This window comes from Chenopodium quinoa, unplaced genomic scaffold (assembly GCF_001683475.1).
Source record: "Chenopodium quinoa cultivar QQ74 unplaced genomic scaffold, ASM168347v1, whole genome shotgun sequence".
NCBI lineage: Eukaryota > Viridiplantae > Streptophyta > Magnoliopsida > Caryophyllales > Amaranthaceae > Chenopodium > Chenopodium quinoa.
In genome coordinates, this window is record NW_018742770.1 from 1697151 (window position 1) to 1720362 (window position 23212).

General features: G+C 32.3%; 2 protein-coding genes across 5 annotated transcripts; one reads left to right on the plus strand and one right to left on the minus strand.

Annotated features, from left to right (window-relative positions):
- Positions 1-2: 2 nt before the first annotated feature.
- LOC110724610 (two-component response regulator ORR9-like) lies at positions 3-14251 on the minus strand. Of its 3 annotated transcripts, none has more exons than XM_021904031.1 (5): positions 13907-14251; positions 13555-13775; positions 12153-12239; positions 11590-11657; positions 3-165 (listed from the first exon to the last, which is right to left on the minus strand). In XM_021904031.1, the coding sequence occupies exons 1-5, from the start codon at positions 14034-14036 to the stop codon at positions 21-23; spliced, it is 651 nt and encodes a 216-aa protein (XP_021759723.1). In that variant the 5' UTR covers positions 14037-14251; the 3' UTR covers positions 3-20. The 3 variants fall into 3 exon arrangements, with proteins under 3 accessions (XP_021759723.1, XP_021759720.1, XP_021759722.1); XM_021904028.1 differs by lacking the exon at positions 3-165 and adding an exon at positions 8753-9478 and having other exon boundaries at positions 13907-14232; XM_021904030.1 differs by lacking the exon at positions 3-165 and adding an exon at positions 8753-9478 and having other exon boundaries at positions 12153-12236; positions 13907-14226.
- Positions 2746-7718, plus strand: LOC110724609 (protein disulfide-isomerase-like). Of its 2 annotated transcripts, XM_021904026.1 has the most exons (11): positions 2752-3068; positions 3931-3961; positions 4122-4406; positions 4486-4674; positions 4766-4891; positions 5627-5761; positions 5853-5972; positions 6105-6222; positions 6306-6418; positions 6744-6967; positions 7367-7718. In XM_021904026.1, the coding sequence occupies exons 1-10, from the start codon at positions 2878-2880 to the stop codon at positions 6960-6962; spliced, it is 1527 nt and encodes a 508-aa protein (XP_021759718.1). In that variant the 5' UTR covers positions 2752-2877; the 3' UTR covers positions 6963-6967; positions 7367-7718. The 2 variants fall into 2 exon arrangements, with proteins under 2 accessions (XP_021759719.1, XP_021759718.1); XM_021904027.1 differs by lacking the exon at positions 7367-7718 and having other exon boundaries at positions 2746-3068; positions 6744-6968.
- Positions 14252-23212: the final 8961 nt, after the last annotated feature.

A 23212-nucleotide genomic window follows, 5' to 3' on the forward strand; every position in this document is an offset into this window, starting at 1 on the left:
GTACAGTATGCATCTCACATCTACTTTTTACTTATGTTGCGGCAGCAGCTTTGTTTGCTCTTGTAAGCATCTGTTGGTGGTGCACCATCTGTCGGAGGTGGTGGTGCGCCATCTGTTGGAGGCGGTGGCAGGCCTGATGTTTCCAAAATTCTCTTTTGTTGAGTGCTGTAGATGAGACATTGATGATCATAGTTTAAAAATTGAATATTTTTAGAAAATTCAGGCAAGAAAAAAATATACAATTTATTAATTGTAAAACAATCAACTATTCGATTATATCAACAAAATCATTTGAATTATTCAGCTAATGATTAAAACCAAAATAAATAATTTTGGGCTTAACAGTTTGTTCATGCTATTCAGCTAATGATTTGAACCAAAATAAATATTTTTGGGATTAACAGTTGGTTCATGCTAATCATGCCCACCAGCAAAACTCTTACATATACGCTGTCAGCCTGATACAACCACCCTTCTTAAATAAACCATATATTCTCGAGCAAGTATAGGCCCATTCTTGGTATAGTGCATATATTTTGTTCTAGCGAGATTTTCGACGAAGAAAGAGGGAAAACGGAAAGAGACTATTACTACCTCCGTTACATATTATGTGCAACGATTAGACATTTTTAATCTTTACTTTATGTCAAATCGTTGTAAATAATATGTAACGGAGGTAGTATTTATTATACTCCCTCCGTCCCTTAATACAATGCCTCTTTCTCTTTATTCCTTAAGGTAAGGAATAAAGAGAAGGAGGCATTGTATTAAGAGATGGAGGGAGTACTGATGTTGTTGATTTAATACTGTTATTGTTGATTTTATATTGTTTTTACCCATTGATATAGTCCATATCTGATAGCGACAAATCACGCCTCATACATTCTCAACCAAAGCCACAAACAATGGCACAAAATTGATGACATTCACTACCAAGCTAACAACTTATTCTACTTAAGGTCCATGATCATGAATTGTGAATTTCATCAAATTTACAATATTCACTTACCCATATAGTTGTATATATGCTACATATCTCAACCATGTTTCTAAAATTACCAACACCTAATTTTGGGACAACCTTAAACGGATAAGAAAGACAAAAATATGTTGTTCTGTTGGTCCTTTATTAAAAAACATTTGAAACAAATCTTTCCTCGTGTTTTTTCATAGCAAAATATACATCAATTAATTTATCTTTGAAGTCATTGATCCAACTTTGAGTTAATAATTCGTCTCTCCTAAACTAGCACATCGTTTACCCTTTCACACATTATAATATTGCATCTTTCACCAAGGTGTTACCAAAAACTCCTATACTAGAGCCTCCATATTCCATATATACTAGTAATACTACACCAACAATAGACTATAGCATACCCTAATCATATGGATACTTCTAAAGAGAATTATGTACATAATTGTACTCTAGAGTCTAGCCTCAATAGATTCCAAGCCCTTTATTTCACTAATTTCTACCAAACATGTGTCATTTCTCAACCATTAGTTGACATATTTGATACTCTTTGTGACTGTGTTAGTAAAATTATCCATAACAATTTTTTTATCTAGTAAAATTAGTTAATTAAGCTTAGTAAAAACAAAAGAATGTCATAAAAATAAGTTTCAGTTTGTACATATCATAAACTTCAAGGAACAAACCTACTACCTCCATTTTTTTAGTTGATACGTTTTGAGTTTAGCACTATTCATATACTTTCTTTGACTGTGTTTTATGCTGCATACGTAATAAAAAATAGTCATGTGAGATCTTGTTATATTCATCACATTATATGCTTTCAAAATATCAACTTTTCATATTATTGCTTATTGATAATTAAAGAAAAATTATATAAAATTCATAATTTTTGTTATATTCATCACGTTAAAAGCTTTCAAAATATCAACTTTTCAATAAGTAACGAATGTGATTAAAGAAACGTAACAACTAAAAAGAACCGGAGGAAGTAATATTTAATCAATTAAAAAATTTAAAATCCTAAAAAAAGTTCAATAACAATTCAATGTAAATAAAATTATAGCCTTTAAGGAAAAATTATATAAAAAAAAATTAAAGTAAATAAAAATATTTTAAGTTTGGTAGTAAAACATAAGGTGAAGAAAGTAGGCCGGACTTTCTATGTTTATAAATTGCTAAAAATAAATGGTACAAGTATATAAATCCCTTGAGATTTGGAATCAATTAACTAGTCAAATACTGAATCCTTTTTCTAATTTTTGAAAATCACACTTCATATATAAAATGAAAGTATATTTTTGATATTTCATTAAATTGGAAATTAGAGGATTTTATATATTTATACAAGATCTTAACAAGAAATCTCCCCCAAAAAATCTCAAACTTGAAAAAAATACTTACAGTACTCCGTAACATTTTTGACAATTAAAACAAAAAAGTAAATACAAGAAAAATACACTAAACCTTGCTACGTGGCAAATAACGATTGGACAAACCTCGTCATAGTTTATCACAATTAATTAATACAAAGTACATCCATAATCCTATACGTACAAATACATTAAAGCGTAGATAATTCTAAAAATAAATAAAAATTCTCCACGAAGCACTACCCAATCAAAACATGCCACGTCAAAATTCTGACCTCTAAGAAACCAAGTTACACGCACAAAAATGCAAAAAATAAAAACAAATAAATAATAAAATAATAATAAAAAAATAAAGTTTCTCTCTCAACAGAAAGTTAACACGTGATTCTAATATTTTGTCCTACTTTCTCTCTCCTCCACTTCTATTTCTCTCTCTTATTATAAACCTGCAAATACTACTCACACTGAACTCACAACTTAGAAAGAGAAGAGTTTTTCTTAGGAGAGAAAAAAAATTGGGGGAAAAAAATGGCGATTTCTAGGGTTTCATTCTTCCTTGTTTCTCTCTTAGCTTTGTTCGCTTCGATCCCTGCTTCTGAATCTACCGATTCATCTGCATCTTCTGATGCTAAGGAGTTTGTTCTTACTCTCGATCACACTAATTTCTCTGAAACTGTCGCTAAACATGATTTCATTGTCGTTGAATTCTACGCTCCATGGTATGATATTTGATCTTAATTTTATGATTTTTGTTAATTTGTTGTTACAATTGTTTATTGTTTTTGATGATTTGCTGCTTTGTGATTTGCGATTTGTTGATGATTTTTGTGTAGATTCTGGAAGTGATGTTGAGTTTTATTGTTTCTGTGATTTGATTGTTTTTTGTGAGGAATATGGAGAAATTTGCGTGATCGGATTGTGATTTTGAGTGTTAATTATTGATTTGGAAGGTTTAATCATCAGTGATTGCATTGAGATCTGTTATAAAATAATTGTTTTAGGATTTTTTTGAATTTAATGTGTAATTTTCTGAATGTTAGATCTATAATGTGTTATTGTGAAGGTAGCATTATTATTTTGTCCGATGAATTTGTTACTACTTTAAATTGGTAAAGATTGATGTTGATCTAGTTTTTAATGGTGAAAATAAAAAATGTTCAATACAATTTTAGTTTATTGAAATTTAGGCGAAGAAATCAAGGTCAAAATTGCATATGAAGTGTTAAAAGTTAAAATTTTTAGGATTTATTTTTTAAGGTTTATGAAATAGTAAAAAGTCAAGTTTAAGAAGTTGACTAGATTGCAAATATTTTGATGCAATATAACTGTTGTCCTGTTTGGAGTCATATGATCTGTTTCATTAATTATAATAGAATGGAACTTTTTGTTTGCAAGACATTACTGATGTCGGGGAATTAAGGGAATGTATCTTCAATGACACCTTCCGGTTTATAGTTTATCCATTTTCATCATTTGCATTTCCTTTACGACTTGAATGGCTGATTACGTTTTTCGTTTAGTTACGTATCTAGTCTCGAATTTCCTCTTATGGCTAATTTGATCATGATCTCTTTCTTACAGGTGTGGACATTGTAAGAGTCTAGCTCCTGAGGTAATTGTGGTTCCTTGTTTTGATTTTAACAATAGAGGCGATATATGGTTTTCAATTGTATAGTTATCTAATTGCAATGCATGATCGAACAATGTCGTTTGAATTGTGTATTCTTTGGCTGACTTGTGAATTTTTTATTTATTTTTCATCAAACTTGTAGTATGAGAAGGCTGCATCCTTGTTGAGCAGTCACGACCCTCCAATTGTTTTGGCGAAGGTTGATGCCAATGAGGACTCGAACAAGGAACTTGCTTCTGAATATGATGTTAAGGGTTACCCTACATTGAAGATTGTGAGGAATGGTGGGAAACACATTCAGGAGTACAAGGGTCCAAGGGAAGCTGAAGGAATTGTTGAGTATTTGAAAAAACAAAGCGGTCCTGCATCTGTTGAGATTAAATCTGCTGATGATGCTACCACTCTCATTGGGGAAAAAGTTGTTATTGTGAGTCGTTCTTCCCCTTATGTTCTAATTTCTGATTTTGTTTTTGCGTTTAGCTATTCATATATATCGTCTACTTCAGGTTGGGATATTCCCAGAACTCTCTGGTGAGGAGTACAAAAGCTTCCAAGCCTTGGCTGAGAAGTTGCGCTCTGACTATGAGTTTGGTCACACTACTGATGCAAAGCTCCTACCAAGGGGTGAGTCATCTGTGAAGAAGCCCACCCTTAGGTTGTTCAAGCCTTTTGACGAGCTTGTGGTTGACTCTCAGGTATAGCAAGTTACTCATTTCAAATTTCTTGCAACATAGCAGTTTTTTACAGTAGTTTCGTGAGCTGATGTAACTTTGTGATAATATGTAGGATTTTAATGAGGAAGCTCTGGAGAAGTTTGTTGAAGAATCCAGTATTCCTACTGTGACTCTCTTCAGCAAGGACCCAGCACACCATCCCTATGTTATTAAGTTTTTTAACTCTCCCAATGCCAAGGTATATATGTTTTATCTTCTGTACAAACTTGATGGAGTTGTCCTTGACTAGTTTGGTAATGAGTCACCACATGTTTGGTCATAACTAAACTTTCTGATGGCTGTGACCATTTTAAGTAGCACATAGAACATTTTGATTCTAATATGCACATGTGGAGTGTGCAATTTTGCATAAATACCTGATTGCATTTAAACACCAGTAATTTGGCTAACAACAGAAAATTTAAGTAGGAAACCCTTTTTTTTTTTTTAAAGTTAAATATATAAAGTATGCACCGAGTTGGATCTTTATCTGCTGTTAGGCACTGTCTCCTCTGTTTAAACTTGATGCTTATGTATTGTATGTCTGGATTTTCTGTTGCTTTATTTTTAATTCTCGTCTTAAGCTGTGTGGAGATATCATGTAATTGAGGTTTCTTAGTAGTTGTTTATGTCATTCTAGTGTCAGATTCGTCATTTAATTGCTTACTGAATGACATTTTAGTTTTGCTTATGTATAATCTCTCTACCAGAATTGTAGTCTAACTGGGGGTATCTTTTCCATCACCACTCGTCTCCTCATGGTCAGTGCCGCAAGTGCACTTGATTTGTGCATGCAGACTAAATGTTTACCATGTTGAAATTCTGACTAATTTTTCTTCTATGCTACTGTTATCCTGTTATTTTCACGACTTCACCTTCTGTTGATTCTCCTCATTGTTCTATGGCTTAACAAGGTTGTTTTCAATTGTATCAGGCCTTGTTGTTCATGAACTTCAGCATTGATTACGATACATACAAGTCAAAGTATGAACAAGTTGCCAAAGAATACAAATCAAAGGGTATTAGCTTTTTGTTGGGAGACCTTGAAGCGAGTTCTGGAGCACTACAGGTAGATTAATTTTTTCTGTATATTCTAGCTAATTTTGTGCTGTCATTGTCATTAACACTATGAATTAACTGGTATCAATGTTTTTGTTCAGTATTTTGGACTTAAAGAGGACCAAGTACCTCTCATTATTGTCCAGACCAACGATGGGAAGAAATATGTTAAAGATAAAGTGGAGGCTGATCAAATTGCATCATGGATCCAGGATTACAGTGTAATTTATTTTTTATTAGCATTTTCAATTTCTTTTTTTTTTCTTTTTTTTTTGCCATAGTTGAGGTTTTACTAGTAAAAGTTATATATGCCTGAATAAGCTAATTAACTGGACAATTGTGTGATATTTCAGGAAGGCAAGGTGGCTGCACACAGGAAGTCAGAACCCATCCCTGAAAGCAACGATGAACCTGTTAAGGTGGTTGTTGCTGACACTCTTCAAGATATAGTTTTCAACTCCGGCAAAAATGGTAAGGATATTTGGTGTCCTTTGTTATCTTATTGAGGCCCATATTCATTCTTACATGTATTTATCATTTTTTAATTACTACAGTTTTTTTGGAGTTCTATGCACCCTGGTGTGGACATTGCCAAAAGTTGGCTCCGATCTTGGATGAAGTTGCTGTTTCTTTTGAAAATGATAAAGATATTGTCATTGCCAAGCTTGTAAGAATCTCTCCTTGTCACTTAAAGAACTTTCCCTGTTGCGTTTTCGGAAAACTTATTTCTGTTCTAAACTTTACAATCATTATTAAATTCATGTCTATGGTGTTTTGAATGTGTAATTTGCATATACATTCTAGTAATAAGGCTTTATTCACTAATCACTACCAGATGATGGCTTATTCTAGTTTGACATGAGCCATTTTTGTGCCTCCTAAACTTTTGATTTTACAATAATCTACTTTGTAATTGGCAAGTGTTGTCATATTTACGAGTCTTAGAGAATATCTTAGAGTAGTTCAAGCTAATTCGAGCCTGATGAATGCAGGATGCAACTGCAAATGATCTCCCAGATGACACCTTTGATGTCAAAGGTTACCCAACTTTGTATTTTAGAACAGCAAGCGGGAATGTTCTATCATATGATGGAGACAGAACCAAGGAAGAAATCATTGATTTTATTCAAAAGAACAGGGACCCAGCTGCTAAGCAATCTTCTATTGAGGAAACTTCATCTGAGCAAACTACATCTAAGGACGAGTTGTAATTTAGGTAAAAATTTTACTGTCTCATTTTGATTTCAATAAATGGTGGGAAAAGTTTACAAATGAATGCAGAGACACTAGTTATGCTATCAACTTCCACTATATTCAAAGATAATCGCCTTTTTAATTTTATTAAGGATAGAAAATTTGTGTATCACTATAAAAATTGATTTAATAGGAATGTTTTCATATATTTAGTAGTTGAAACTCATTTTGGCAAATATTATTATGTGGAATGAGCTTTTTAACCTCAAAAGTCAAATTATTTTACGACAGTACTCCTTTAAAGTTTTGAGGTTAATTTTGCATCAGAATGATTTTTTGTATATACATTGTTTCCATATGCATTTTTATGGACATGGTAAACCGCCAGATACTAAGAAGCTTTTGGATTTCTTTTCTACAGGAAAAAGGATCTTAAGATGGTGGAATTCATGGACAGGAACTTAATTTATACCACAGGACGTCCATTGATTAGCTATATGTTAGATTCGCGACATAAGCTAGCATGGTGGTCTGCCCCGGCTTTTGCCATCTTCCTGATTATCCTTGTCTTTCTCGTTACTTTGTATCATGCACTCTCTTTCTCTCTCTCTTTTCTGTAATAAATTTAAGGCCTTGCTTTGTGGCTTTTTAGATCTTACGATTTTGGAGGTAGTTTAATTAGTCAAGGTGTATCGTCGAGATCTAAAGTTGCCATGGATTTTTGATTGGAAGAATGTTTATGTTATGTTAGTTAACTTCATTTTGCTGGCCCATTCTCACTCCGAGAGTTCTCGATCTTAAGTCACTTGATTAACATGTTCTGCTAAAGATTCTAGCCTTGCTTTTAACAAGTCTAATTGTGGATTTTCAATATCTCAAGGCTTGTTGAAGGAAGAATAGAATGTTTATGCTTCTCTTTTAGTAGAGAAACATTAGCTCAAGAGTTAACATTGCTGTCACAGACCATAATTTGCAGCGTTATAGTTACAATTAGGGGCTTTACCTTGTGATTTTGAGGTCATGTGTCCGAACCCATATCCTTTTTCCAATACCAAAGAACAATTGTAGAATGAACTTGAGGTGATGTGTTCCCAACACCCAAGAACCAATGTAAAAGAGTGACCATATTTATAAACGACGCCTAATCAAACCATTCAGCATAAATGGGTTTGGGTTAAAAGACTGACTTGTATAATCGACTTCAAAATTAAAACCTGCTTGAAATAGTCTTGAAATAATGAAATCAGCTTATAGTACAAAACTACAAATGTACGAGACTTAAACTGAAACTGATCAACTGAGTACAAAGTTTTGAGTTCCTTGATTTATGCTCATTTGAGGTCCTTTAACTCCTTGCGACAATTTTCTAGCTATTCTTTTCTCGACTTATCGTCTTGTGGGTTTTGTGTTCACTTTACACTCAGGTGTACCATTTATCTAGTATTTCGTATATATTCACTTTTTCTTATTAGTTCACAAATGAATATTTTAAATTCACAAAAATTGCCAATGACTCAAAGAATTTGTTTTTGGTGAACATGACTCAAGAGTATATATAAAGTACTGTAGTATATACATGGGATTATACACGTATGATGGAAATTGATCCTGATTTGAATTTTGAACTAAATCTTTGAAAAAACATTTTGCCATGAGAGTCTGATACATAATGGTTGATTGTTTACATCAAAATAACAGAATATATCACTTGTCATCTAATTTATTTGATGTAAATGTTGATGGATATGATGGCTAAAAAGCTTAAAACTTTACATTTGGTCATATGCATGTACCATTAGTCCATTACTAAGATCCATCAAAATATGTAAGTCAAAATTTCTTAGAAATATACACTACATTGCTTGAATTCTTAACAGCATGATTTTAACACTCCAAACTACTTACAAGCTACAACAAGAAGACAATCTCTAGAGGTCCAAGGCTCATACAAGCATATATTCGAGGGGAAAAAAATCATCTAACTCTAATTCGTGCACTTGTACCATAGGGAATTAAGGATTTATGACTCGACTTTACAGAAAATGTAGCCAATGACTGATCTCGCTATTCAATTCATATTGTCAAGTATAAGATTGCTAATCAAAAAAGAGGGTAAGAAGATTCGAAATCATCTATTTAAACAAAGTTTTCGTTAGGTTCATCTATATCAAACTGGCTAAGAGGGTGCAACATTTCTTTAATTTCATAAACTATGCCTAAATTAAGATAGATTTATTCACATTACAAGTTCATCTTGGATATTTCAACAAATTTCTCTATTTCATAGCTAATTTTATTGGTTTCATCTTCAATGGAATTGGTGGTGTAATCTTCACGATGATCAGCAATAATTTTTATAATTTCTTCCTTGGAAATTTTATTGTCATTTGGTGCTAAAAAGTTGGTCTTTTTATTATTTTCTTCATTTTCAGAACTTGTACTTGGTGTAGCTTTGAAGACACGTGGTTGCAACTTCTTCAAATCCGATAATCTTACTGGTTTTAGCAAGAATTCCTCTGCTCCTTCTAGACACCTATTCAAAGTTCATTGCAACAATTTTAATTATTACGGAGTACTTTGTTCGTACATGTGACACATAGACAAATGGTCTCTATTTCGCAAAACTAATTAAATACGGAATAGTTAAAATTAATATGTTGCACAACGTCAATGATGTATGATATGAGTAATTATAAAAATATTATATTGAATTTTATAAGTTTCATTTATAGGAATACTTGATTAAGTAACAAGAATCCTTCTATACAAGTAATTTTTTATTTATTCAAAATTTCACTAAATTTCACTAATTTTTTTTTTCTCCTGGTCTTCCCAATATAACCTACTTTTTACCTATTTTATTACTACGCAGAAGAGATTAAAAACAAAAATCCTTACCCTCTCGGAGTCTAATTAAACCATGTTAGGCCCTATTTCGATTTTTATTTTATACTCCGTATTAATTTAAGCTGATTTTTTTATTTTTTATTTTATTTATTTTAGAGAGCCATAAGGGCGGGTGAGAATCAACCTCAGGATTTCCTGAAATCGGGAGGAAAGCTCTAGCCACTTGAGATAATTATGAAGCTAAAGGTTTGTTCAATTCAGCTTAATTTCAGTTTCAGTTCAGTTCAACTCCTAATTTCTTTCGTTCTCTTATAAAATTCATTTCAGCTCTATTGTTCAGTTCAGTTTAGCTTCAATCAATTCAGTACAGTAAATGTGAACAGACTCTAAGTGGGCCCTTATTCATTAATCAATGACTAAGAGTAAGTGAATTATTTGTATAGTGGACAAGATTTTCTTACAAATTCAGATCATACGGTGCCCTTATACTACGGGGGATATATTAATCACCATCCATGTGGATGGGAATCTTTTGCTAATTTTAATTTTTTTAATTTTGACATATCTTTATAAATCAAATATAACTATTACTTTCTAATCTTTCCCTTGTAATCCTCTAGATTTTGTTACAATTTTTAATAGCCACTATGATCATCAATAATGAAATGTTCAAATGTACATTGTTTTGAAAGATAACTAACGAACTTTGAGAAACGAAACTTGATATAGACGAAAAGAGATTAATTAAACAAAATTAAGTCATTAATTAGGCTATTTTTAGTATAAGAAAAGTCATAATGAAATACTACCAAGGACACCATGTAAAACGAATACTAATTGTAGCAATCAAATAAGCATCACCTAGATACTAAGAAAAGTCTAAATCACTAGAGTAGTACTATAAAGATATCTTTAATTTTTATATACTCTATAATGCTATTAAATATAAAATTCTTGGTAAAGCATCATTTTCGAATGAATCCTTGATATCTAATTACATATATCTAGTCGTATTATATTTGGATATTAGGAATAATTGTGTTGCTACTTTTTTTATTTATTATTTTTTTATATCAAATGCAATTTTTAAAAGGGATTACTTAACATAACTAAATATACAATGGTCGGTATAGATTGGAATGGAATACACATTAGATATAGTATCATACTACTACTATTATGACATTTTAAATGGTCTATTTCTTAAGACATATACCTTAAAATTTTTTACAAAACAAATTGTGTAATTTACAATCACGTACAACAATAATGTAGACCATATTTAATTCCGAAATCTCGGGCACACTTTTAAGACTTCATATCACATACTTGTATCATTACATTGAAAATTTAAAAGTTGTTATTAGGTAGATTCACCCCAAAAAAAAGTAAATCTAATGAAGTGAATAAAATAATATAGTTTATGAGATTGCAATATACAAATAAATGGGAACAAGGTTGGGCCATTAGATAATAATCAAAGATCCTACAGCTCACACGAATTGCATCTTTTCAATCAAACCAATAATAATAATGTAGCATCACATTTTGACTTAATATTTTCAAGGGGGACAAAATATGCACCAAGATTCTTTAAGATTTTCTCATATCATATAAAGATAACTTGGGATCTCAATTATGTTATTTAGTTAACGTCTAAGTATTAATTTTCAACGCAAAATTATAAAAATATTTACTTTAATTAAGTTATTTTAGAAAGAATAATATATTTTTCTAAAAAAAGAAAAAGAGAATAGTCCATTTTTAGAAAAAGGTGAGAAAAGGAGATGAGCTTACATGTGAATTCTTGAAGGAACATTCTCAGAAGACATCACAACCACTGGTACATCTTTCCAGGAGGATTCCTGCCAATTTGAATGAAATTTCCCGGAATTATTAGCCTTTTTTTTTGTTTTTATTAAAATGGTAAGGTAGTAATGACAACCAAATTGGTACGAGTAGCTGGTTATAAAACGTGGTATTGCCCGATGGTAATAAATTTAAATGTAATCTGACAGTAAAAGTAAGGTATAAAGTAAATAGTCACGCATCAACAAATCCTTTTGTTTTCTTCATAAATATTCATTACCATCCAAACCCCTTAAGCGGTAATAAATGGTAATGACAAATTGTGGAAGAAAAAGAGATAATTTGAGGTGAACTAACATTTTCATGTGAATGATCAATGATTTCTTTTTAACAAGTTTATATTCTTGTAGTAATTGTTACCAGTACTACTTAACAAATGAGCCATAATAATAGTACTAACAAATCAGTGATATTTTATAGTTAAAAAAATAAAAAAAAAATAAAAAAACACAAAGTTGCTAGGGAAATATATATTGAGTTTAGAGTAAAACCTTGACTCTTTTTAGTAGATCATAACCAGCTATTCCTGGCATGGAATAGTCTGTCATTATCAAGTTCACTCTTGTTCCTTGTCCCTGCTTAAGAAATTGAGGATATCATATTAAAACAAGCAATTAATTTGACGAATTTGTTAAACATGTAGTAATCTTCGAAAATAGGATATCTTAGGTAATGAAGCTTCCCCAAATAACCAAATACATAAACAAAAAGCTTTAGTACGATCATGCACAAGGTACAAACAGTTCATTAAGTCTAACAACATTAACTTACAATGTTTTTTCTCGATTTTAGGTTAGATATATATACAGTCAATTACTACCCAAGTAAAACTTATTTTTCATGTATTAGAAGTTTCATAAAATGTATATTATAGATTCTTACCCTACTAATGATCTTTTTTCAAACAATTAGTAACCATATAGAAGTATAAACTTGTTCATTTAAGGAAATAGCATCTCACTACGTCAAAATGTGTTATTACTACAATTAGAAACTTGATAATGAAGTCTTCATCATATATTATTATGACATTACATTCGTAATAATTAAGGAGATAAACACAACACAAAGATGCTTAAATCTTTGGTTAACCATAATCTTCCTTCCAAATTATTTTTACTAAATATTTACTCGTATAAGTTAATGAGGTCCAAAATATGAGAAATAAATTACTTCGTAAGTTAGAACAACAGTTGACATAGTACCTTAATTTATGAAAGTATAATTGGTGATAGCTTGCAGTTATGTGCTTATATAAATGCACTCAAATTAATTGTTCTACCTTCACGATTTATTAACTTGGAAATAAATATTTTTACCAATACATTTAAGTAATACGGAGTATATAAAAGGCTAATCAAATCGATTATTAGTTTAAATTACAATATTACTATTAGTTTAAATTATAGAATTATCAACATGACTATAAATTTCGTATATATCAACTCCGGACTAGTATGTAGAAATTAATCACCGACGAGTAACATTAATGATCTCTTTAGTTTTAATTTATAATTAGTGAATTAGGTGCATGCATTATTATCACTTTTGAAACCAAATTGAAGTTGTTCAGATCTAGTAGTACAAGAAGCTTTTGGTGCCAACTTTCTCTCCTTTTTTTTTTAATTCTTTAGAATCAAAATAATATAAAATCACTTAACAGATCTTTGTTTAAAATCAAAAGCAATCCAAATAAACACTTTTGTAAGAAAATATATTCTTGCCCTCTATATTTCAGTCACTAAATAAATAATATGATACTGTATGATATGATATGATACGATATAATATGAGACTCTGGCTGGCCTTGTGTTCCGCCCTGTACGGCGGTACACACTATGGCCGGCCGGCCTCGAAAAAAAAAAGGAAAACTATGAGGAAGAGAAAACTCACTTGGTGGTGGTGATGAACATTATCAGGTAATGGAAGAGAAGGACAAATCATGGAAACTTCAACATCATCATCATCATTACCATCATCATGATCATCATTAACATGATCATGATGATCATCATCATCATGAAGAACATGACCATCATCATTAATAACTGGATTATGACAATTCACTAAGCCCAAATACTCCAAAGCCTTATCCCCAGATTCAACGCAAGTCACTACCCATTTAACAAAATAATAATCATTCAGAATCCCGAAATTAATAGTCACGTTGATAGAGTAATTCGAAATATGACAACTAATTCCAGACAGAACGAGGTTTATGAGAAAAAAGGATATTAATACATACCATGGTAGGAAGAGATGGTAAGGAGCTTTTCTAACATTTTACGTTCGATGATACTATCATCAACGGCTAATACATGAAAATGCTTATTTTCTTCATTTTTCGGAATTATAATTTGGGTTTTTGCTTCCATTTTTCTTAATAAAAATGGGAAAAATAAAGGAACAATAGAATAAATTTTTTAGGTAGAGAAATATTGAAATGATAATATAGAGATCCAAAATATATAATGTTGTAATGAAGAATGAGAATTGTAAAACTCGGGTTTGTCCACTTGTATATATATAGTACAAAGAGAAACAAAAAAAAGGAAGGTAAAAAAAAAAAAAAAAATTTAAATTAAGTTTAAATTACTATAGAAAATTTAAAAAAAAAAAAAGAAAAATGTTTGCCGTAGGTGATACTAAAGGGAGTAAGAGAAAGAGTTGGGAAGATCTGTGAATAGATTCTGCCGTTCACACGTCGGTACAACTCACTGAGTTTAGTGGGGTCAATTGGGTCCACTTTCATATTGTCTCTCTCTCATTACCATTTTCTAATTATATGTGTGCAGTGGCATGCAATTTTTTTAACTTTCTTTTACTATACACAATTACTTTTGATTAACCTAGTAGTAAATGTTTGTTTCGTGTTTGGGTAGAGATGGCAATGGATCGGGTGAATTGGATCGTAGAATGGGGGTGAGGTATGACATGATGCAACATAGTATGATTGAGGTAGGGTTGGGCATGAGGTATGAGAATGGAGGGGTTGTGTACTTGTGTGTGTATGTTTGATGGCGAGACGGGAAGATGTGTCGAAGTGGTTGCTGAGGTAGAGACTTGACGTTTGAAGAAAGCTACCTAATTATACAAATAACAACTAGTTAGATACTTAAATGGCGCGAACTCAACTCGTAAAGTATGTGGGTTGGACTGTAGATAACAATGTAAAGATTAGCTTTTGTTGACACATCAATGTAAAATAACCCAATAGGTTATATCTAATAGTCAAGATCCGAGCATAAAAAAAGTATGTAAATTAGTCTTTCTTAACAGATTGACTATGGGCTTGTTCACTTCAGCTTAATTTCAGTTTATGTCTAATCAGTTCAGTTCAGTTCAACTCTTAATTTCCTTCTCTCATAAACTATTCATTTCAGCTCTATTCAGTTCAGTTCATCTCCAATCAGTTCAGCTCCTACTTTCCTTCTCTCATAATTAAACTATTCATTTCAGCTCGATTTCTACTCAGTTCAGCTCTAATCAGTTCAGTTTAACTACAATCAGTTTAGTTCATTAAATGTGAACAAGCCCTATGTATATATAATTCAACGTCCAGAATTTCAGCAATGTAATAACCAATAGACGCATCACTATATCATATCATTTATAAAATACACATATGTACACAAAAAATCTTTTGTGGTTAAACATTAGGTTATGTACATATATATGGTAAAGTTGATTTGGGATACATGAATAAAATATTACACCTTGTAAAAATCGTGAGAATAATAGATTCTAGAGACAATATAATATAATTAATGTTGATCATTAAGGATCCCAGAGTTGATTTAGGGTAGGATTACGTTGATGACTTATAGTAAAGTATAGATTAAAATGAACAGTAAAAATTGTAAAGAAGATCTTCAAGTCAAAGAAAGATAGTAGTATGGTATCAAAGTGTAATCATGTTACTCGTGCTATATCACCCTTCTTTATCTTTTTTATTTTTACTGTTTGTCTAGATTTTCTTCACATGTGCTTTATTTTTACCCTTTCTCCTTTGCAGTAGTATCCGAGCTAATCAACACAAATGCTTTCATGTATCCTATTGCTTCTTAATTATTCTTCTTTTTTAAAAAGAAATTATAAATTTATTTTCATTTTTGTATTAATGGCTAGATGCTTAGATTTATCCATTATCATAGTAAAATTTAACGGTAATTATAATTTAATTTATTAAACAATAATTGATGATCAAGTAAAAAAAAATTATAGATGTATAGAAGCATAAATGGTAAAGTAAAATAATATTAAATATATAGTTAGCCGCTTTGTTCATTCAGTCATTCATACAAAAATGAGCAAATTGGGTAATTGTTTTGCATCAAGTACAACCAGTTGTATGGTGAATAAAAGGTTAACATGCACTAGTTTCATCTAGATGTTTCTCACACCATCAATTTATGAAGGTTAAAGTCGAGCTGTAAATTTTATTAATGTAAATCAAGTTTCACCAATACAGCTATGCGAAGATCCTTAAGATCGGATGTACATATCCCATTTCGATCTCAATCTCCTATAGCATACAAATAATATATTATCAATAAAATGGATAGAGATGTGTACATATAATTAGAGGGGGAAAAAAAAGATGCAATGAAGATTGAGATATTGCGTGCCATTCCAAATGGATATCATATCATGCGTCCAAGATTTTGAAGGACCACAAATGTTTCGTCAAAGGATATGTATATCTTAAAGATATAAAATCTTGGGTAGTTGAGGCCTACTAATACATACATTCATTTCATTTTATTATTAGCCCCATATCTATTTTAGCCATATTTATCCATATTTTGTGTTTATTTTTGGTGAGATATAACATGGTGTAATTAAGATAAATCTAACTATTAACATGCAATTAATTAGTTGTACAATCTAAAGATGAACAGTCCAACATCAATTTTAATTTTGAAAGAGATTCGAGATAATATATGCATGTTACATACTTCTATACTAAGGGAAAAAAAAATCATAATTAATGGATCCTATGCATAGTAGCCACTACTAAGTGTTGGTCTTTATATGGTAAATTTGATCGTGGAAGTCGATTTCAAATCATGGTAATTGTTTTTACCCTTATAGATCGAAGGAGTGCATGTCAAACAATGATGCAAGTTGATTTTTAGTTTTATTCTCATTTTCTAATGGTCGATAAAATTTAAGGTTACATTAAAAATGAAACAAATAAATAAATTATTTTTGATAGAGATGTATTCATATATATAATTGATTTTTGAGGAATCAATAAAGATATATAAAATCGCATAAAATTTGAAGATATTTTAAAATAAAGAAGGCTATACATGGAATGATGTAGATAAAAGATTTAAATTTTAAGTTAAGACTTAAGAGTGTTACCCTAAAAATTCGCTCGCATCCTTTATACTACTGTACCTTCATTTTATATATTTTCATTTTTTTGCACGATTATACATTTTTTTACTCACGTACTATACACTCTATGTTTAAATCATTGCAACTAGTATGAGACGGAGGTGTTATTAAGTGTACATTATTTAATAGATGTGGTGTTGTCGTGTTGATGCAAACAAGGTTCAAATTTAAGTATAAAATCATAAATGCAATGATGTTGAATAAGGCTATTCTACTCGGCTTATTTTTCTTCTTTTAGAATATATAAGTAAGTTCATATAAGATAATTTCTGGAAAGATAAGTTCTAATAAGGGTTGATAATTAAGACTATTCAAATTCAAAGTGCAACTTAAATGAGTTTAAATAAATTCAAATTACTTTATATTCTACACTAATATTATGAATGTTATTTAGATATGGATATCAAATTAAACATCAATAGAGGAGTTCCCAAAAGAACATTGTCATTAACCTTCATGATTTTGCTTTCGAATAGTTACTAAATGATATGATATTCAAAATTAATAAATAAAACAATTACAATGTTTGTAATAATTAAAATGACATTGCAGACACGTAAAAAAGATCAAATATTGCATACATACATACCACTCCGTTTTTAAAGTGTTTTATTATGACTTTTTGCACTATTCATCTGACCCATTTTAACCAATATTTTGATTTATACATAAATAAAATATAATCTTGTGAGTATTTGTTGAAATCGTCTCAATGGATAATTTATTACTCCGTAATATTCAATTCTTATCATTTATACTTTATTGATAATTGGTATATATGTGTCTAGTTAAAATAGATCACTTAAGTAGAAATAGAGGAAGTATAAGTAATAAATGGAATACTACGAATAAGTAGATAGAACACAAAATAAATTTAAAGTAGAAATTTAAAAGAACATTGCACAATACAAAAGTTGAAAGAACACAAAAGTTTTTACATGGTGCACCCAAATGTATAGTAAAGTACGAAGTATAATTTAAATTGCATGATGGTATGAATTTTATTTTTGTGACCTATCTCTAACCGACCTAACATTCCTAGCCATTTGTAATACTCTACTTTCTTTTTATTTATTTTTTATTTATTTTTTATTTTTTATTTGTATGTCTTTATATCGTCAAAAAAAAAAAGAAAAAAAAAAAGTTGAATGTCTTTATTTGTTTATTTTTATTTATTTTGATAAATTAAATGTTTAGTTTTACTCCTATTATTGTTTTTTTTGGAATGTAAATGAACCATATATCTTGAGACTTGAGATTTGGTACGAGTATATTATCTTTTTATTTATTTTATTTTGTTGTTCGTACTTCTCTTAAACATAATTTTCAATTGCAAGGGTCCACTTAGATTTGGCGTGTCACATGAATAAGAAAATTCTTATCTTCTTTTTCATTCTTACTCCAACATAAGACTTTTTCTATTGTTTTAAGGGATATATAGGAGATGGTTGCTCAAGTTGTAAAGTCCTAATTTGATTGTTAATCTACATTCTACAGGGTGGAAAATAAGTACGTAGTGTACGTTATTACTAGTGTATCACTTGCAAAGTATATCGTATCATGTCCACTAGCAAGCTAGCTAAGTCATATAGCTAGAAGCCTAGAAGTCTATAACTACGACATGCATATTATCTACTCTCTATCACACGTTCACATAACATTAGGGTTTGTTTTCTTCAGATTATTTTCACTTCATTTCTTAATCTTCTTCTCTCATAAAATATTCAGTGCAGTTCAGCTCCAATAAGTCCAGTTCAGTTCAGCTTCAATAAGTTAAGTTTAGTTCAACTGAGTTTAGTCGATCAATCAGAACAGACCCTTAATTAATTGGTTTTGCGTGCTATTGTACTTCGACTCATCATTTCAGACTTTCAGTCTTAATTTTTATACTCGATTGTGTGTTTTATATATACTCATCAACACTTAAACATGGATATGAACTATGAAATTCTTAAATATAAAAATTATAAATACGTTGTACAAGGTATTAAATGGTCAAGTCTTAAAATTGTCAAGTCCCTTCATGTTAGTTATAGATATATTGCTTTATAATTATTATTAGCCTTATAAAATTAATTAAATTAATTACAACAAATTACACCACCACTAATCTAAAAAAAAAGAGCAAATATTATTAATTTGGTTCTATAAAAACAAGAATAAAAAATGTACTTGAGACAAGGTTCACACGTTGAGAGGCAGAATAATAACACTCGAAATTAAGGGCTTTATAGAAAGAAAGGTAATTTGGGACCACGTAAAAAGAAAATGAAATATTCAGGGAATCGAACAATTTGCAATTTAGCTAGCAACTGTGAAGGAGACATGAAATGAGTAAAGATTGGTAAAAAAAGGACCCACTCAAAATATTTTGAAAATTATGTGACCTTACTCGATCATATTTCGACAACACTACGGTTAATCTATCTGTCTCCTTTCAGGGTGTCTATTTTTCACAAAGTATGTTGGATAAAGAAATTTCATAATATGTATTTCATAATGTATTTTTTTTTAAAGCTTCACAAAGAGATTAAACCCTAGTTTTTGTTTGAAGAAAGAAGATTAGAAATCTTTCTATATAAATAATGGATCATCAATATCTTGATGGACTTGATTTATATGATGATGTAATTACTTTGTAACATATTTTTGTGTAATAAATTAGAAAATATGACAAGAATCAATCTTTGTGAGATTACCCACTGTCCGACCATGTTTTTTTTTTTTTTTGGTAAGGAGAATACCCATTTTAAAAAGGGGAAGATGTAAATTAAAAAAAAATCTCTCCTAGAACGTGTTTGATGATTTTCAACTCCTAACCTCACACTAGGAAGTGAGAGAATTTAACCAACTACTCCAACCTCCTATCTCATGTTCCGTTCCCTAGCAATTGCTTGTCCATAAGCAGATAATATAAAATTTTCGCATACATTAACAATAAGTAATTTATCTCCTTTAATAAAAATATTGATGTTACCGATAGGACTATCACTATGCTCCGCTATGTATATATCAATATATGTTGAGATAAGATAGTATATTTAGGGAATAAATTATCTTTTAGTATATTATCTTTTAGTAGGATAGATCTTGTGAAACGCTAAACATCGCCCACAAATTACCATATAAAGCCCACAAATATTTTATGATTTGACCATTATGCCCTTTTGCTAAAATTGAGATAATCTCGGTGTAAAAAATGTGGAGCCGTATTGGCTCGTCGGGGGAGACCGGATGGCAGGCCGGAGATGCGGGGGACGCCGGAGGTACGTCGTCGTCGACGGAAAACGAGGTAAGTGACCGCTAAAATTCACGGTTTACCGTCGTAGTGGCTACGGCGCCTAGGGTGGACGCCCAAACCGTAGCCTAGACGTCCAAGCCGGACGCCAGAACCACCAGAGTGGCGTCCAGGCTAGACGCCCAGACCACCAGAGTGGCGTCCAGCCCAGACGCCCAGACCACCAGACTGGCGTCCTGGGCAGACGCCACTCCACTGGGTGAGGCGGCCCTGCCAGGCGCCAGTCCAGTGGGTGTGGCAGCCCTGGCAGACGCCACCTTTAATAATTAAATTTTATTTTTTCCTTTTTGATTTTGTTGTTGTTTTTTATTTAATTTTTTTGTGAAAATAAAAAATCGAAAATGATTTTTTAAAAAAATTCGAAATGGGTTTTTTGTAAATTAAATTTGAAAATTCGAAATAGGTTTTTTTAAAATTAAATTTGAAAATTCGAAATGGTATATTTTTAAATTTAGTTTGAAAATTCGAATTGGGTTTTTATAAAAATTAAGTTTGATTATATATAATTATGTTTTTTTTGTGTTAATTATGTGGAAATATAGAAATTAAATGTATTATCCGTTAAATGTATTTATTGTAATATATAATTGATGCAGGAATATGGTGGAGACGGAAATGATTACAGTGAGATATTTGGACATGATGGTCCATTCGAAGAAGCTCAACAGGCGATTGATTGGGCAAAACAGGTTGCAATTGCAGCTGGATTTTGCTTGGTAGTAGCAACTCATAAATCTCAACGGGATGGTAGAATGGATCGCATTTTGAGATGTGACCGTTATCGCAAAAGAGAAGAAAGAGATTTTCGTACAGCCACTCGGTTTGACACAAAGCGGAAAGGTTGTGGGTGTGAGTTCAGAGTAAAGGTTCGACAACTACGGAGTCGTGACGGTTGGGAAGTGATAGGTTACTCTAAATGGGGGTATCACAACCATGAGATGATAGTATATGAAGAGGGTCATCGACAACTGAGCGGCTTAAGTCCTGCTGCGAAACTAGTTGTGAAAGAAATGAGTGATGCTCAAGTGAAGCCTGCTAAAATATTAGCATCTGTGTTAGAGAAATTTCCAGAAGACCATCCAAACCGAAGACACATCTACAACGTCAGACAGCAACTCAGGTTTGAACGGTCAGAGGGAAGGAACCCTATACAGCAGCTGCTACACCAGGCACAATCACGTGGTTACCTGTTCTGGTTTGATTCTGATGAAGATACAGCGGAGGTGACTCATCTTTTCCTTGTGCATCCTGATTGTGCTGATATGATCAAGTCTTGGCCATTTGTGATTTTGATCGACTCAACGTACAAGACAAACAAGTACAAGTTCCCTCTGGTTGAGATGGTTGGGATGGCTCCAACGAACCAGAACTTTCTGATTGGTCATGCAATCATCAGGGATGAGACGGCTCCAAGTTATTATTGGGTTTTGGAGAAGCTGAGAAACTACATCGGGCCTAATGTTCATCCAGCAGCCATCGTCAGCGACTGTGAGGGAGGTCTCTTTGCCCCCATAGCAGAGCTGTTTCCCGAATCGAACCACTTATTGTGCACATGGCACATCAACAACTGCGTGAAAGTGAAAGCCTACAACCTTTTCAACAAGAATTTGGAAATGGCAGAGAGATTGGTGAATGGTAAGTGGCGGAAGATCCTACAGGCTACCACAGAGGAAGCGTATGAGCGAGCATTGGCTAACTTCAGGGATTCGTACCAGTGGTGTCCGGCACTGGTGGACTATGTGATGCATCAATGGGTCCCTCATAGGGAAAAGTTTGTCAAATATTGGACAAACCAGGTACTTCATTTTGGGAACACTACAACATGTAGAGTTGAGAGCGCTCATAGAGCTACCAAGGACTGGATTGATTCATCGACCGCTGCTTTGGATACACTATTCGCTAGACTGAACAAGTCAATTGAAACTCAGAAGAACGACATCAGGAACTCTTTAGAGGACTCCAGACGACGACATGGTACGATGTATAGCCATTTTATATTTAAGATTCTCCATGGTCGTGTGTCGCACTACTGCTTGGGGTTGATTCTCACTGAGCTGAACAGGGTGAGGGACTTGGCTGACGAAGTGTATACTCGGTGTGGGTGTACTATTTCAGTAACTCATGGATTACCTTGCGCATGCACCATTCATCGCGTTATTACAGAAGAAAGGGCGTCGTTACATGTTGATCAGGTCCATTCATTCTGGAGGACGCTTGTTATTGGTGAGCATGCAGACAATCAAACGGCCGACCGTGAACAGGAAGAGTTGGAGCAGTTCCGTTCGATGTACGACCGAGTGTCCTCCAGCCATCCTTCTATTATTCGTGACGCTACTCATGTGCTTCATGACATGTTCCACCCGTCTAACTTAGATTATGAGGAACCCGAAGGAGTTGACCGTCCTCGAGGTCGACAGCGGCGGAACAGGAGTGCGTTTGAGTATATCCGTGGTCATGGTCGTGGTCGTTCTCGTGGTCGGACATCGTCATCTAGTCGTAGTCAATCTTCATCGTCTGTGAATATGCCCCTGAGAACTGGTACGTTTTGGTTGTTTTTATTGCACATAGTTTTAAAGTGTTACTCCTGTCTTCTTAACTGTCTATAATTAATTATTTGGTGAATAGGAAGAAACGATGTTGATCAGTTTCCGTACAAGGAAAGGATACCTGCGATCATCATGTCGTACGTGGAAGGGTGGAATGATGTAATCGGAGATGGTAACTGCGGATTCCGGGTCGTGGCTGATGTTTTTCAAATGGGCGAAGACAACTACGGTTTGGTGCGTGAGTTGATGTACAGCGAAATTGCCTCTAACCGAAATGTTTATCGTCATGTGTACCAGGATG